Source organism: Pleurodeles waltl, chromosome 7 (genome assembly GCF_031143425.1).
Source record: "Pleurodeles waltl isolate 20211129_DDA chromosome 7, aPleWal1.hap1.20221129, whole genome shotgun sequence".
Taxonomy (NCBI): domain Eukaryota; kingdom Metazoa; phylum Chordata; class Amphibia; order Caudata; family Salamandridae; genus Pleurodeles; species Pleurodeles waltl.
Window position 1 is genome coordinate 2164306 of NC_090446.1, and position 15559 is coordinate 2179864.

Here is a 15559-nt window from a genome sequence, read left to right on the forward strand (position 1 = left end):
AAAGCGTCCCATTCTATCAGTGCGTTAGATGCCGTAGTGTTGTTTTCTTTGAAATATTGTAATATACATTGGCGGAGTTCAGCTCGGAAGGGGGGGTCCTCCAATAATTCAGGTTTAAGTCTCCACGTGGGTATACGGGAGATGGAGGACCCCCATTTGAGAGATAACAGCAGCGGATTGTGGTCCGATATTGTGCGAGATAAATACTCCATATTTGGGATAAGTGCGTGTATATCTGGTGAGCATAAAAAGGAGTCCAATCGTACATGTAGTTCATGGAGGCTAGAAAAAAAGGAGTAGTCCCTGACACTAGGGTGTAATTTACGCCAGGCATCTGTGAGGCCCCAGTTCGCTTGCCAGGTAGAGAACTGCCGCGCCCTTCTCAGTAGTGGGGAGTGTGGCAGGGGAGGATGTAATCTGGCTGCATTTAGGTCGCTTACACAATTAAAATTGCCTCCCACTATCACTGATGATTGTAAGTATGACGCTAGTAAGCTGGATAGTCGTGTAAAGAATTCACCTTGTTCTGTGTTGGGAGCATAAACATTGATCAGAGCTATCTCTCTCCCCTCCAGTCTGCCCTTGATCGCCACAAACCTCCCCTCGGTGTCTATGAGACTGTTTATCATTTGGAAAGGGACCCCCGCCCGGATCCAGATCAGGGTGCCCCTCGCGTGTGCCGAGTATGTAGTTAAGAATGCCTGGCCACGCCAACTTTTCTGCAGAGCCTTACCGTCTGCCGATGTTAAATGGGTTCCCTGTAGCATGGCTATGTGAATACCCCTCCTTTGCAGGTATGCCGATTTCTTATATCTCTTGACCATTGAGTGCATACCTCTGATGATCCACGTAAGGCACTTATATGGTTTTGGTGTTGTCATAGTGGTGCGTTTGTTACTCTAATCAAGTAGTGTTTCTGATGGCCCTGCTTCATGGTGTGCCCTAGCGTGCCCTCATAGTTCCTAATCTGCTCTGCATTTTCCATGATGGTGCTTGGTGTAGAATTTAACCCCTTAAGATTCCCCAACAACATAATTACCCAACTCTCCATCCCCAGGACAAAAGTCAAACCTCTCTCGCCCAAACTTGTGAAAAACGTTAACCTGTCCAACAACGTGGGGGGTGCTTCGGGGTGGAAGCCGAAGCTCAGCAAGGCGGTCTCTCCTCGACCCCCCAGGAGGTAAGCATACTGGAATGTCATGTCTCCAAAATTTCATTCAGTACATGTGTGGGATATCAGTCGGATTATTCCGCAGTCCCTCTATTTAGTACGATCTCAGGAGTGAGCACTGCGTCCTATTTACTGACGCCATGTTCAGGCAGTTTCAGATTCATATCTGTAAATCAGGTTTGTACATCAGATAATATTATCCGATGTTTCTGGGGTCACCTCTGGGCCCCTCGTGTCGGACGCGAGCGAGTGGTCTGACTCTTGTTCCGATTCCGACTGATCTATGTTGTTTTGGGATTGATTAGGTGGGCCCTGTTCTGAGCAGCTGAGGGACGCAGTGGCCTCCACTGCTTTTTGGCGGTCGTTTAGAATTTCCAGTGGGGATGGACTGGTGTGTCTAAAGGATTTACTGAAATTAGTCCTTCTTTTGCGGTTTGGCTGGGGTTTTTCTGGGCCGTGACTTGTCTCATCGGATGGTTGTTTATCAATCCAGTTCCACACTTCCTCTGGCGTGTTGAAAAATTGTGTGGCTGTTGCGGTCACTATTCGTAGCTTGGCTAGAAATAGTATTGCATATTGTATTTCCATGTTGCAGAGTTTTTGTTTAGCCTCCCTAAAGGAGGCTCTCTGTCTCTGTACCTCTCTGGAAAAGTCAGGGAAAATTCGGACCACTTGGTTGTCGAGTGTACAATCTCCCTTTTTCCTGCTTTGGGATAGGAGATGGTCCCTGTCCCTGTAGTGTAGCAGTCTTGCTATTATTGGTCTGGCAGGGGCACCCGGTGGCGGTGGACGCGCAGGGATCTGTGTACCCTCTCGACTGCGAAGAACTGGGAAAGACCTTCGTCCGCCACTTTTTCTTTCAGCCATTTTTCCAGGAAGTCTACAATGTTAGTTCCTTCGGATCGTTCCGGCATTCCTACGATTCTGATATTATTTCGCCTCGATCTATTCTCAGCGTCTTCAGCCCTTAATTCTAATTCTTTGATCCACTTCTCCATCTGACGTGACATTTTGGAATTGGCCTTTATCTCAGGCCTCAGTTCCTCCATCTGTTTTTCTGTGGTGTTCACTCTCTCTACTAGTCGGCGATGGTCGTCTCTTAGTACTGAGAAGTCAGATGCTAGGAAGTCTATTTTCTCCTCAAGAGCAATTCTGGAGGCAGTGATGGCTTGCATCACGTCTTGTAGTGTAGGTTCCCTCGTCTCACTGTCCTTTCTTGAAGGGGATTTCCTCATGTTTTCTTGTTCTGCAGGTGCCCTGGTTGTAAGGTCTTTGGGGTTATCAGTATCACGACGTTTGCCTGTTTTGCCCATGGTGGAAGATAGCTGATGTGGTTGCTGTTAGTTATTTATTCTTGGGTGGTCACAGGCTGTCTGTTGGAGGCAATGCAGTTTGTCACTGGAGAGCAGTGATTATTCTAACAAGGAGGCTGAGATTTGGTCCAGTGTTGGGTCTAAGATTCTGTACCTTGTTATAAGCCACCAGCCGGTGTTTGCAAATGTTTTTATGCCAGGTTAGCGACTGTTCTGGTGTTGGTCGATCACCTTTGGGCCGTAGATTAGTTTCTTCGGTGCTCTGGGTTGTATTTCTTTGCTGCGTTGTAGCTAATGTTTGGGCGCCAGGTGTTCCGGGCTCTAGAGCTCCCAGGTCCGAGTCTAAGTCTCTCAGTGCCTCCCAGGTAAGGACAGCTATGTTGCAGGAGCAGGTGTCTTTGGTGGTATATTCTAACTCTCCGCTATATTACTGGTTTCCTGCCATCCTTCCCGCTGCCTTGGTTACTGGGCAGAGTTACGCACCTTGGTTTGGGCAGGTATACCTCCCAGCGTTCACCTCTTGTTCCCTGTTAACTCTATGCGATCTGTTGCAGAGCCCCCATCTACTCCAACCCAAGTCGCTGGCTGCGGGTAAGACTTTCAAAGTTGAGGGCAGGAGGGGCTCCTCTCCCCTCTGGTCCCGCGCGCCGCAGGGCCCCAGAGCCCCCACCTATCACTTCCCCTCTCGGGCGCGTCCTTCAACCCGGCCTCCCAGGGTCGCCTCCCGCTGGAGCCAGGCCGGCTACCATCAGGTCCTCTGGGCGATCCCCAGTGTCCGGGCGCCGGGCGCTGTTGTGCCCGGTGCCCCACAGCGCCAGGTTTTGTCTCACCTTGTTCTTCTAATGCCGTCTCCCGAGCCCGTAGGTCTCGGCCCGCCGGGCCTGTTCTCACAGGAGCTTGGGTGCACCGCGACCCGGCCTCCTGTCCAGCCCCGGGTCCGTACCTCTTCCTATGCCGGCACCACCTCAGAGCTGGGCCGTCCGCTCCGGCGTGGTTAGGCCCGTCTCGTTACGTCCTCCGTCCGCCCATCCAAGGCCGCAACACTCGACGGGGGCCGCCGCTGGTCTCCGTACTGGCCCGCAGAATCAGGCGGAACGCTCAGCAGTAAGGGTCCAGAGGGGCCCCCCACCTATTTAGCCACTCCGCGCGACTGAGTTGCGGAGTGCTCGGGCCGCCATCTTGTTTCCACAGCTTTACTCTGCTGCTTTTTTGAGCTTGCTCGTGTCGGGCCCAATTCAGCCGTTATCTGGGGTCTGCAGCTGTTTAGCGATACCTGGAGGGGTCATCCCATTTCCCGCTTGGTTATTGGTGATTTTGGAGCTATTCGGGGTACTATAACCCCGGGGGCGAGGAAAGAAGGACGGGGCCTCAGAAAGAAGCTCCGACCGCCATGACGCCAAGCCACGCCCCTCTTCTGCACCGGTATTTTATTTACTTATACATATACTCAATTATAATTAGAATTGTGTCACTTCTTTATTTCTGATGAAACCTCGACTACAATTTCACACCCCTCCACTCTTGGAATGCTCCCCTCCTCCACCTATGATGCTCCCCTCCTCCACCTCTGATGTCACACTGCTCCACCTCTGGAGCACTGTCCTCTTCCACCTCTGATGTTTCCCTTCTTCACATCTGATGTATCCCTCCTTACCTCTGATGTCACACCCCTCCACTGCTGGGATGCTCCCCTCCTCCACCTCTGATGTCACACTCCTCCACCTCTGATGTCACGCCCCCTCCACCTCTAGAGTGCTCCCCTCCTCCAGCTCTGATGTCACACTCCTCCACCTGAGTGCTCCCCTCCTCAACCTCTGTCACACCCCTCTACCTCTGTAATGCTACCCTCCTCCACCTCTGATGTCACACCTCTCTACCTCCAGAATGCTCCCCTCCGCCACCTCCGATGTCACACCCCTCTACCTGTGAAATGCTCCCGTTCTCCGCCTCTGATGTCACATTCCTCCACCCCTGGAATGCTCCCCTCCTCCACCTCTGATGTCACACTCCTCCACCCCTGGAATGCCCCCCTCCTCAACCTCTGATGTCACACCCCTCCACCTCTAGAGTGCTCCCCTCCTCCACCTATGATGCTCCCCTCCTCCAGCTTTAGAGTGCTCCCCTCTTCCACCTCTGATGTTTCCCTTCTTCACATCTGATGTATCCCTCCCCTACCTCTGATGTCACACCCCTCCACTCCTGGGATGCTACCCTCCTCCACCTCTGTTGTCACACTCCTCCACCTCTGATGTCACGCCCCTCCACCTCTAGAGTGCTCCCCTACTCTGCCTCTGATGTCACACTCCTCCACCCCTGGAATGCTCCCCTCCTCAACCTCTGATGTCACACCCCTCCACTTCTAGAGTGCTCCCCTAATCCACTCACCACCTCTGATGTCACTCCCCTCCACCTCTAGAGTGCTCCCCTCCTCCACCTGTGATGTCACACCCCTCTACCTCCAGAGTGCTCCCCTCCTCCACCTCTGATGTGACACCCCTCTACAGTGATCCCCTCCTCTGCCTCTGATGTCACACCCCTCTACCACTGGAGTGCTCCCCTCCTCCACCTCTAGAGTGCTCCCCTTCTCTACCTCTGTCACACCCCTCTACCTCTGGAATGCTCCCCTCCTCCACCTCTGATGTCACACCCCTCCGCCTCTGGAATGCTCCCCTCCTCCACCCCTGATGTCACGCCCCTCCACCTCTGGAGTGCTCCCCTCCTCCACCTCTGATGTCACACCCCTCTACCTCTGGAATGCTCCCCTTCTCCACCTCTGATGTCACACTCCTCCACCCCTGGAATGCTTCCCTCCTCCACCTCTGATGTCACACCTATATACCTCCAGAGTGCTCCCCTCCTGCACCTCTGATGTCATGCTCCTCTACCTCTGGAATGCTGCCCTCCACCTCTGATGTCACACTTCTCCACCTCTGGAGTGCTCCCCCCCTCCACCTCTGGAGGGCTCCCCTCCTCCACCTCTGATGTCACACCCCTCTACCTCTGGAATGCTCCCCTTCTCCACCTCTGATGTCACACCCCTCCACCTCTAGAGTGCTCCCCTCCTCCGCCTCTGTCACACCCCTCTACTTCTGGAGTGCTCCCCTCCTCCACCTCTGATGTCATGCCCCTGCACCTCTGGAGTGCTCCCCTCCTCCACCTCTGATGTCATGCCCCTCCACCTCTGGAATGCTCCCCTCCTCTACCTCTGGAATGCTCCCCTCCTCTACCTCTGATGTCACGTCCCTGTACCTCTGGAATGCTCCCCTCCTCTACCTCTGATGTCACGTCCCTCTACCTCTGGAATGCTCCCCTCCTCCACCTCTGATGTCACACTCCTACACCCCTGGAATGCTCCCCTCCTCCACCTCTGATGTCACACCCCTCCACCTCTAGAGTGCTCCCCTCCTCCACCTCTGATGTCACGCCCCTCCACCTCTGGAGTGCAGCTCTCTTCCTCCTCCGGGGCGCTGCCCTCCTCCACCCTTGGAATGCTCTCCGACCCCCCCAGCTCTGAGCTCAGCCCTCGGCCTCTCTCCTGTCCATGTTTGGGCAGGACGCTGCCTCCTGGGTGAGGCGGGACCGGGATGGAGGAAGAGAGGAAGAGGAGGAGAGAGGAAGTGCAGCCCAGCCCACGGGGCACTGAAACTTCTGTAGGCGCTGCCGGGACAGGAGGGCCCGGAGAGGAAGAGGAGGGAGAGGACCCTTGTACGGTGAGTGCCCCTCACGCTGCCCCAGCCCCTCTGTACCGGGGAGCGGGTCACCCCACTGCTGCGCGGCGAGAAGCGGGGGTCCCTAGGACAGACACCCCTAGGAGAGGGGTCCCCAGGACAGACACCCCTAGGAGGGGGGTCCCTAGGACAGACACCCCGGGGGGGCTCCAGCGAGGGTCCCTAGGACAGACACCCCTAGGAGGGGGATCCCCAAGACACGCACCCCGGGGGCTTTCACCAGCGAGGGTCCCCAGGACAGGCACCTCTAGGAGAGGGGTCCCCAGGGCAGACACCCAGGGGGGCTCCTGCAAGGGGGTCCCCAGGACAGAACCTGAGGTGCTCAGACCTGGCTTTTCATTCTAGAGCCCGGTGCATGCTGGGAATCGTAGTTTTCTGCTTCAGTGGAGGCCACTGGACTCGTATCTGAGACCTTGCGGTGGGAGGGGGTCTCCGGGGCTGCTGGTTGTCGGGTGAGGGGGGGCGCTGCTGATTGTCCCAACATCATTGTGGAGCAAGTGGCTGCTATGGCCCAGGGATGGGGGCGCTAAGTCCCGGGGAAGGAGATGCTGAAGTCTGAGAAAAGGGACCTGCTGAGATGATGAACGGGGGGGGCTGCTGAGGCCGGGGGGGGGGGGCTGCTGAGGCCGGGGGGGGGGGGCTGCTGAGGCCGGGGGGGGGGGCTGCTGAGGCCAGGGGGGGGGGGGGGCTGCTGAGGCCAGGGGGGGGGGGGGCTGCTGAGGCCGGGGGGGGGGGGCTGCTGAGGCCGGGGGGGGGGGGGCTGCTGAGGCCGGGGGGGGGGGGGGCTGCTGAGGCCGGGGGGGGGGGGGGGCTGCTGAGGCCTGGTGAAGGGAGGGGGGGGAGGGGGGGGCTGCTGAGGCCTGGAGGGGGGGCTGCTGAGGCCTGGTGAAGGGTGGGGGGGGGGCTGCTGATGTTATGAAGGGGGACTGTTGAGGTTATGAATGGGAGCTGCTGAGGCCTGGTGAAGAGGGGGAGCTGCTGAGGTCAGGAGGGGGGGCTGCTGAGGCCTGGTGAAGGGGGGGGGCTGCTGAGGTCTGGAGGGGGGGCTGCTGAGGTCAGGAGGGGGGGCTGCTGAGGTCAGGAGGGGGGGCTGCTGAGGCCTGGTGAAGGGGGGGCTGCTGAGGTCAGGAGGGGGGGCTGCTGAGGCCTGGTGAAGGGGGGGCTGCTGAGGCGTGTGGGGGGGGGGGGGCAGCTGTGATCCAGCTGAAGATGGCTGCTGAGGCCCCAGCAGCGGACTTGTGCTCAGGAGTGTGGGGTGAAGCCGGGGGGGTTCTGGGGCACTTTGTGCCGGAGACGGGGGCACCAGGGATCGGGGTCCCTGAGAGGAGAGTGGGCGACGCCCCTCGGTGCCCTTACAAAGCCTTCCTTGCTCTCTCCTTACACTCCCGCTTGCCCCCGTCTCAGCAGGGTGTGAGTAACAACCGGGGTTCATTGACCTCGCGGCTTTGTTTCACTCGTTACATTTTACATTACTCGCGACTCCATCTCTCGAGTCTGCACTTGTTCCCTCGTTCTGGGAACCCGGGCCCCCCCGGCGCCCCCGCATGCGGAGCCCCCCCGCAGCCTTCCTGTGCCGCCCCGGCGGGGGGGCGGCATCCTGTCAGCTGCCCGCCGCAAGCGTGACGCCGCAGCCTTCACCCGCCGCAGTCGTGACGCCGCAGCCTTCACCCGCCGCAAGCGTGACGCCGCAGCCTTCACCCGCCGCAGCCTTCACCCGCCGCAAGCGTGACGCCGCAGCCTTCACCCGCCGCAGTCGTGACGCCGCAGCCTTCACCCGCCGCAGTCGTGACGCCGCAGCCTTCACCCGCCGCAGGCGTGACGCCGCAGCCTTCACCCGCCGCAAGCGTGACGCCGCAGCCTTCACCCGCCGCAAGCGTGACGCCGCAGCCTTCACCCGCCGCAAGCGTGACGCCGCAGCCTTCACCCGCCGCAGCCTTCACCCGCCGCAGGCGTGACGCCGCAGCCTTCACCCGCCGCAAGCGTGACGCCGCAGCCCTCGTCCACTGCAAGCGTGACGCCGCAGCCTTCAGCCCCCGGGGGGGGGGGGGACGTCTGCTGAGCCTGTTCACTTTGTCTCCTTGTGAGCCAAGAATGAGACCAAACACTGACCTTTGATGTAAATCGGAGAGACTGACTTCCTCATCTGGGGTTGAATTTCGAAACAGTGAAACCAATGAACCTGACATCACTCCCTCTGTTAGAAGAGCCGTGGGGTTCCACTGAGGGCCGTGTCTGTCTCACCAGAGACACCATCCGATCTGCTGAGGAGAAACCAATCCACTTTCTTTTCGCTTTCAAGAAATTGTCCTATCTGTCCATTATCTGCGTTGCCCGAGGGCAGGTGTAGTCAGCCGGGGTGTTTGGGGTGCGACACCCCTTCAGTAGATCCTGGTTTGGGTGCCTCGGGGTTTCTTCTCCTCCATGCTTCGGAGCTGGACCTGTCTATAGTGCCTGGTTTACCAAAGGTGGTGAACCTGCCCCCTGGGGCCCCTTGAGTGGGAGCTGCTCCACTACCTCCCTTAATCCACACACATCGCCAGTAGTATTTGGAGAGATGCCCAGCCTCGGGTTTCCGGCCCCCCCCCCCGGCATCGGCGCCCACAAGGAGATGGGTGAGTGCCTGCAAGTTGCCTGTCCAGGGCAGTCGCTGGGGGCATCATTCCGACCCACCCTCCAGAACCTGTGCCCACCCGGCTCCGCCTCTCCACCCTGGCCACCTCTCCTCAGCCGGAAGTCTCAGTGCTTCTTGGTCTCCTGTGGGTGGTGGCGCCTCCGTCCCCTCTGGGTGGATGTGCCTCGGCCCCCTGGGTGGTTGCGCCTCCGGCCCCTCTGGGTGGCTGCGCCTCCGTCCCCTCTGGGTGGCGGCGCCTCCGTCCCCTCTGGGTGGCTGCGCCTCCGTCCCCTCTGGGTGGCTGCGCCTCCGTCCCCTCTGGGTGGCTGCGCCTCCGTCCCCTCTGGGTGGCTGCGCCTCCGTCCCCTCTGGGTGGCTGCGCCTCCGTCCCCTCTGGGTGGCTGCGCCTCGGCCCCCTGGGTGGCTGCGCCTCCGTCCCCTCTGGGTGGCGGCGCCTCCGTCCCCTCTGGGTGGCGGCGCCTCCGTCCCCTCTGGGTGGCTGCGCCTCCGTCCCCTCTGGGTGGCTGCGCCTCCGGCCCCTCTGGGTGGCTGCGCCTCCGTCCCCTCTGGGTGGCTGCGCCTCCGGCCCCTCTGGGTGGCTGCGCCTCCGGCCCCTCTGGGTGGTTGCGCCTCGGCCCCTCTGGGTGGCTGCGCCTCCGTCCCCTCTGGGTGGCTGCGCCTCCGTCCCCTCTGGGTGGTGGCGCCTCCGGCCCCTCTGGGTGGCTGCGCCTCCGTCCCCTCTGGGTGGTTGCGCCTCGGCCCCTCTGGGTGGTTGCGCCTCGGCCCCTCTGGGTGGTTGCGCCTCCGGCCCCTCTGGGTGGATGTGCCTCGGCCCCTCTGGGTGGCTGCGCCTCGGCCCCTCTGGGTGGCTGCGCCTCGGCCCCTCTGGGTGGATGTGCCTCGGCCCCTCTGGGTGGCTGCGCCTCCGGCCCCTCTGGGTGGTGGCGCCTCCGTCCCCTCTGGGTGGCTGCGCCTCCGGCCCCTCTGGGTGGCTGCGCCTCCGGCCCCTCTGGGTGGCTGCGCCTCCGTCCCCTCTGGGTGGTTGCGCCTCCGGCCCCTCTGGGTGGTTGCGCCTCCGTCCCCTCTGGGTGGCTGCGCCTCCGTCCCCTCTGGGTGGCTGCGCCTCCGTCCCCTCTGGGTGGCTGCGCCTCCGTCCCCTCTGGGTGGCTGCGCCTCCGTCCCCTCTGGGTGGCGGCGCCTCCGGCCCCTCTGGGTGGCGGCGCCTCCGGCCCCTCTGGGTGGCGGCGCCTCCGTCCCCTCTGGGTGGCGGCGCCTCCGTCCCCTCTGGGTGGCTGCGCCTCGGCCCCTCTGGGTGGTTGCGCCACCGGCCCCTCTGGGTGGCTGCGCCTCCGTCCCCTCTGGGTGGCTGCGCCTCCGTCCCCTCTGGGTGGCTGCGCCTCCGTCCCCTCTGGGTGGCTGCGCCTCCGTCCCCTCTGGGTGGCTGCGCCTCCGTCCCCTCTGGGTGGTTGCGCCTCCGTCCCCTCTGGGTGGTTGCGCCTCCGTCCCCTCTGGGTGGTTGCGCCTCCGTCCCCTCTGGGTGGTTGCGCCTCCGTCCCCTCTGGGTGGTTGCGCCTCCGTCCCCTCTGGGTGGTTGCGCCTCCGTCCCCTCTGGGTGGTTGCGCCTCCGTCCCCTCTGGGTGGTTGCGCCTCCGTCCCCTCTGGGTGGTTGCGCCTCCGTCCCCTCTGGGTGGTTGCGCCTCGGCCCCTTTGGGTGGTTGCGCCTCCGTCCCCTGTGGGTGGATGTGCCTCGGCCCCCTGGGTGGCACCCTCTGGGTGGTGGCGCCGCCTCCGTCCCCTCTGGGTGGTTGCGCCTCGGCCCCTTTGGGTGGTGGCGCCTCCGTCCCCTCTGGGTGGCTGCGCCTCCGTCCCCTCTGGGTGGTTGCGCCTCGGCCCCTTTGGGTGGCTGCGCCTCCGTCCCCTCTGGGTGGCTGCGCCTCCGTCCCCTCTGGGTGGCGGCGCCTCCGTCCCCTCTGGGTGGCGGCGCCTCCGTCCCCTCTGGGTGGCGGCGCCTCCGTCCCCTCTGGGTGGCGGCGCCTCCGTCCCCTCTGGGTGGCGGCGCCTCCGTCCCCTTTGGGTGGTTGCGCCTCCGTCCCCTGTGGGTGGATGTGCCTCGGCCCCCCTGGGTGGCACCCTCTGGGTGGGTGCGAGGTACAAGGATTTGCATGTCCTTGAGCCCTCCCCAGGGCTCTCCCAGTGCATCCCTTCCACATGAAGCCAGAGGGCTCCTCAGTTTGTGACACTTCAAGAAAGTGCCCAAACGGTGTCTCCCGGGCCAGACTTTACTCCTTACACACCCAAGAACCTCCTGGTGACACCGACACCCTCGTTCGTGACTTATCTTCACTGCTAGGCTTCCTCTGCCGAGGAGCAAATGTCTCCATCCTTCGTGAACACATCACCACACCCAAGGGATGGCGGCCTGTACCCTCCTGGGGGGGGCGGTGGCCTGTACACTACACCCCTGAGGGGGGCCGTGGCCTGTACACCACACTACACTCTTGGGGGGGGCAGCCATTGGCCTGTACACTTACACTCCTAGGGGGCAGCCATTGGCCTGTACACTTACACTCCTGGGGGGGGTGGTGGCCTGTACACTTACACTCCTGGGGGGCAGCCATTGGCCTGTACACTTACACTCCTGGGGGGCAGCCATTGGCCTGTACACTCACACTCCTGGGGAGGTGGTGGCCTGTACACTACACTCCTGGGGGGCAGCCATTGGCCTGTACACTTACACTCCTGGGGGGCAGCCATTGGCGGCAGCCATTGGCCTGTACACTACACTCCTGGGGGGCAGCCATTGGCCTGTACACTACACTCCTGGGGGGCAGCCATTGGCCTGTACACTTACACTCCTGGGGGGGGGGGGGTGGGGGTGGCCTGTACTCTCCTGGGGGGGGGGGTGGCCTGTACTCTCCTGGGGGTGGGGGGTGGCCTGTACTCTCCTGGGGGTCTGAAGGCCACGAGCCAGGACCCCAAATTTAGGCCATTGCTACCATTCGGGGGGGTTCCAACGTGATTTGTTTTGCAAGGTTTGGCCACATAGAGTTGGAAAATATGTGATGCAAGTCTTCACTCGTTACCTTTAGTTTGATATCATTGGATTAGCTACCATAGCAGAAACAAATGATGATTTTCATATTTTTGATAAATAGCATGCAAATGTATCATAATATGTGAAAAAATAAATCTAATTCTACCAGATTGGTTAAATTCAATATGATTATTTGTAATAACAATAAAACTTTAGTATTCCTCAAATATTGATATAGATTATTTGCATAATTTTTGATTTACAATTTCAAATAATAATTTTCACATCTTACATAGGCCACGTATGTCATTAGTAAACATAAACACAATGTTATCATTCATTCGCTTTCATCATCACCGTCTCCTGAATAGGTGTCCTCGTTCTCTGCGTCGGTTGCTTTTCACAGGCGGGAAGTCTGCACGTCAGTGCTCGTGAGGTCCTTTAGACGGCAGACACGCTGGCGGTCTGCACTTGCAAACGTAGATCTAACACAGCCCGCGGTGCCGGCTGCCCCTCCACCCAGTGCACCACCAGTCTGTCTGCTCCCTCATGTTTTTCCAGCTTCCACCCTCTCCCAATCCGACTAGGTCTCTGTGGATCATTCAGAAGACGTCTCTTGCTATAGCGGCTTGATAATTTGCACCTTCGGCATGTTTCTTCAGACAGTCCCTGCACGGTGGAAGTTGATGACTGTCTGTCTCACCCTTCTTTGTGCAGAATGGGTGATATCTCACGTCCTTCACGTGATGAACCGAAGATTTTGGTGCCTTCAGCAAGCGCAAGAATTACTCCAATTTGTCCGTTACTTCTTCAGAGAGATCGCATTTGTGTCCGAGCTGTGACGATGTTTCCTGTGTGTGTCTGTTGGCAGACAGGGTTGTGAATGCACTCACTTTTCCTTTCCCCGCAAAAGCGCTTACTGGGTCACATCCGTTAAACGTGTGGAGCCCCATCACAGGTCGACAAACATTTTCACCAAAAATGTAAGCTATTTTCCCAATGTCAAGGACTCGCATGCATATTTTAGTACCACATTTCAGAAACAATTTAGCCTTAATTCTTTCATGGAATCCCAAACATATAATAAACACATCGGTGTCATCTGCGCTTATCATTACTGCCTCATAACCCTCATTAGCAGCGTGTGCAGCAGCAAACGAGCATCTGCTTCTTCGCGTGTACGGCTGGGATCGGGCACTTCGTGGCTCCCTTCAGACGTGATTTTGTAGCATTTATCTTCACAGTTCGTGAACACTGATTTAGTCCCAAGTTTTACAAAATACTCTGGTTCCCTTCATTCGTTAACAAGAAATGCGATGAGAGTTGTTTTACTCCTTACGTGGCTTAGGAAGTTCCTGCTCTGCCTGGCAGCCTGGGAAGGTGCGGTGCTCTGTAGCTGTCCCGGAGCTCCTCTCCTCGGATTGTCCTTTCACTATTCCTAATAAACGTCTCATTGTACGTATCAAACACAACATCAACTCTTTGACTCTGATTTTCTCCCTGCAAAGCCATGATCAGGGCAGACATCGCCACCTCACTAAAGTCAGATTCCTCTCCTTTTACTCTCTGAACAACAACCAGACCGTCAGTCAGCGTGGCTGAATTTCCAGATATTTCCTCAGCAGGGGTAAGATTTGTCCGCAAGTATGTTGGTAAAACAGCTTTGTTTGTCTTTCGTAACAGACCTTCTGGAGTTGCTAAAGCCCACGGTGAAGGCCCTGAGGGATGCGCGAGTACACCCGCCGTCTGAAGGGTTCACTTCTCTGCTGTCACAGTGATTCGAACAAACAGTGCTTTGTCTGCTTTCACGATGAGTGTTCTGCCGATGCTGTTCACGGCCGCCTTCTTGGACATGTTAGTGAAGGCTCTTAGTTTGTTCATTTTCATTTGATGGTGAAACTTCTTAATAGGTGGATTATTCTCAAGTCGCTGAGGGACTAACAAGACTATGCGGCCCAACAAATGGGTTCATGCAGCTTTGAACCAGAGTAACAGACCATATCTCCGTCTTCTTCAATGTGTGACGTGTACGTCTGCGTGAGTGAGAGCTGGTATCTTGTTATGAACCATTTCTCTTAACTGATCCAAAAAGGCGCTTCTGTGCTCAGACGTAAATATAATATCTTTTGACAGCGCCCGCCTGGAGGTTGAATCCAGAGTCCGTGTCTTTGTGGACTGTTACCGTTATTGCTTGATCGACAGGAATTCTTCTAAACCGATTAACATCTGACAGTTGAAGTGAAAAGCATCCGTTGATGAAGTTGTGTTGTCGTCTGGATGTTTCACTGCACGTAATGTCATTTCAGTATAGTTTACAGGAAGCTACCTACAGTAGTTCATCCTCTCATAGCCAAAACACCGCAGCATCATAGAGCCCATGGCTGTAAGATGTAATGGCCAATTTCCTTCGAACAGCACGCAGCAGACATTTTCGACAATATCCACATACCACATCCAAAATGTACAGAAGTCTCTCTAGTCACGACAAAGATGTTCCAGGAATTCATCCCAAAGCTGTTTTACTTCAGCAAAGGCAGAATTCTGCAAGAGTTTGTCTAATCTCTGCTGGCACTGGTCATTTGCAAAGTCATTAACGTCCTCAATGAAGGAGTAGACACCCAAATGTTCTCTTCGTAATTCTTCTCCACCCAGGGGATACATTCTACCCAAGCCAGTCTCAACAATGCTCCATTCACACCCTTGTGTACTCGGACTGCACAATTGTACATACGACGTCCTAGTAGAGATGATATTCAGCCTCCTGCTGTCATGTCCGCTTCAATGCGAAGCTCACGAAGGCCAATGTCGTGAGAGTGTTTTCCAAGAATGGACGTGACATTGCGAATGGTGTGAAAGGTGCCCATTCGACCAATGATTCTGTCTGTCATACGTTGCTTTATGCTTCCATACGATCTCATTTGCTTTTCCGTAGAGAGCTTGATTTATGACCACTACAGTTTTTGCAATATGCAGTGATTCCCTTATCTCAGACTGATGATGATCTCATCATCACTGACATTTTGAGAAACCATTGTCAACTCATTTGCAGGGACATTAATGGTGGGCAAGTAGCCAATGGAATCCTGTGATACACGAACCAGCTCTCTAGTACTGATATCAAGTCCTGTCCACCTTGGTATAATCTGCGAGGCTCGCTTCCTGGCTTGTAACAACCCAGATTTTGTTCTTATTTTGTGCAAGCTTCAATTGGACCACACATTCCGGCATGCCTTCGGTACGTGTACGAGCTGGGCCTCAGCCATTGATGACAACAGAAACATACATGAAAAATTCTTCTGTATTTGTGGTGGTCAGTCTTCTTTTCTTTTGTTTCTCGGTGCTTAAAAAGTTGTGGTCCAAACAACTAGGGTTGCACATCTATACTGTTGACTCAACGAGCTGTCCCCCCACCAGTAAGTAAAATACTTGGGGAGCTGTGTTGCGTTCCACTTCTCTTGCAATGTCTAACAGTGGAATCTGATTCCTTGCTTGAGCTGCTTCTGAAAGTTTTCCGTGAAGAGCGGTCCTGCGGCTTGTCCGCGTAACTCTAGGTTGGACATTTGGCCATGAACGAGTTATATACTGGGGACCAGAGGGACAGGAAGTGCTTGTTTGTCTTCTTCATGGTGCTGCACGGTCATGCAACACCAGCTCTGGAAGAAGAAACTAATTAAAATTAATACATTTTGCCTGGTGTACTTA

General features: G+C 57.3%; 1 protein-coding gene across 1 annotated transcript in view; it reads left to right on the forward strand.

Annotated features, from left to right (window-relative positions):
• The first annotated feature begins 5973 nt into the window (after positions 1-5973).
• The window catches only part of ZYX (zyxin), a 102695-nt gene continuing 93109 nt past the window's right edge, over positions 5974-15559 (forward strand). Inside the window, exon 1 of the mRNA XM_069242661.1 lies at positions 5974-6194. Within this exon, the coding sequence (XP_069098762.1) occupies positions 6069-6194 (126 nt within the window). The 5' untranslated portion in view covers positions 5974-6068. The remainder of the gene's footprint in view (positions 6195-15559) is intronic.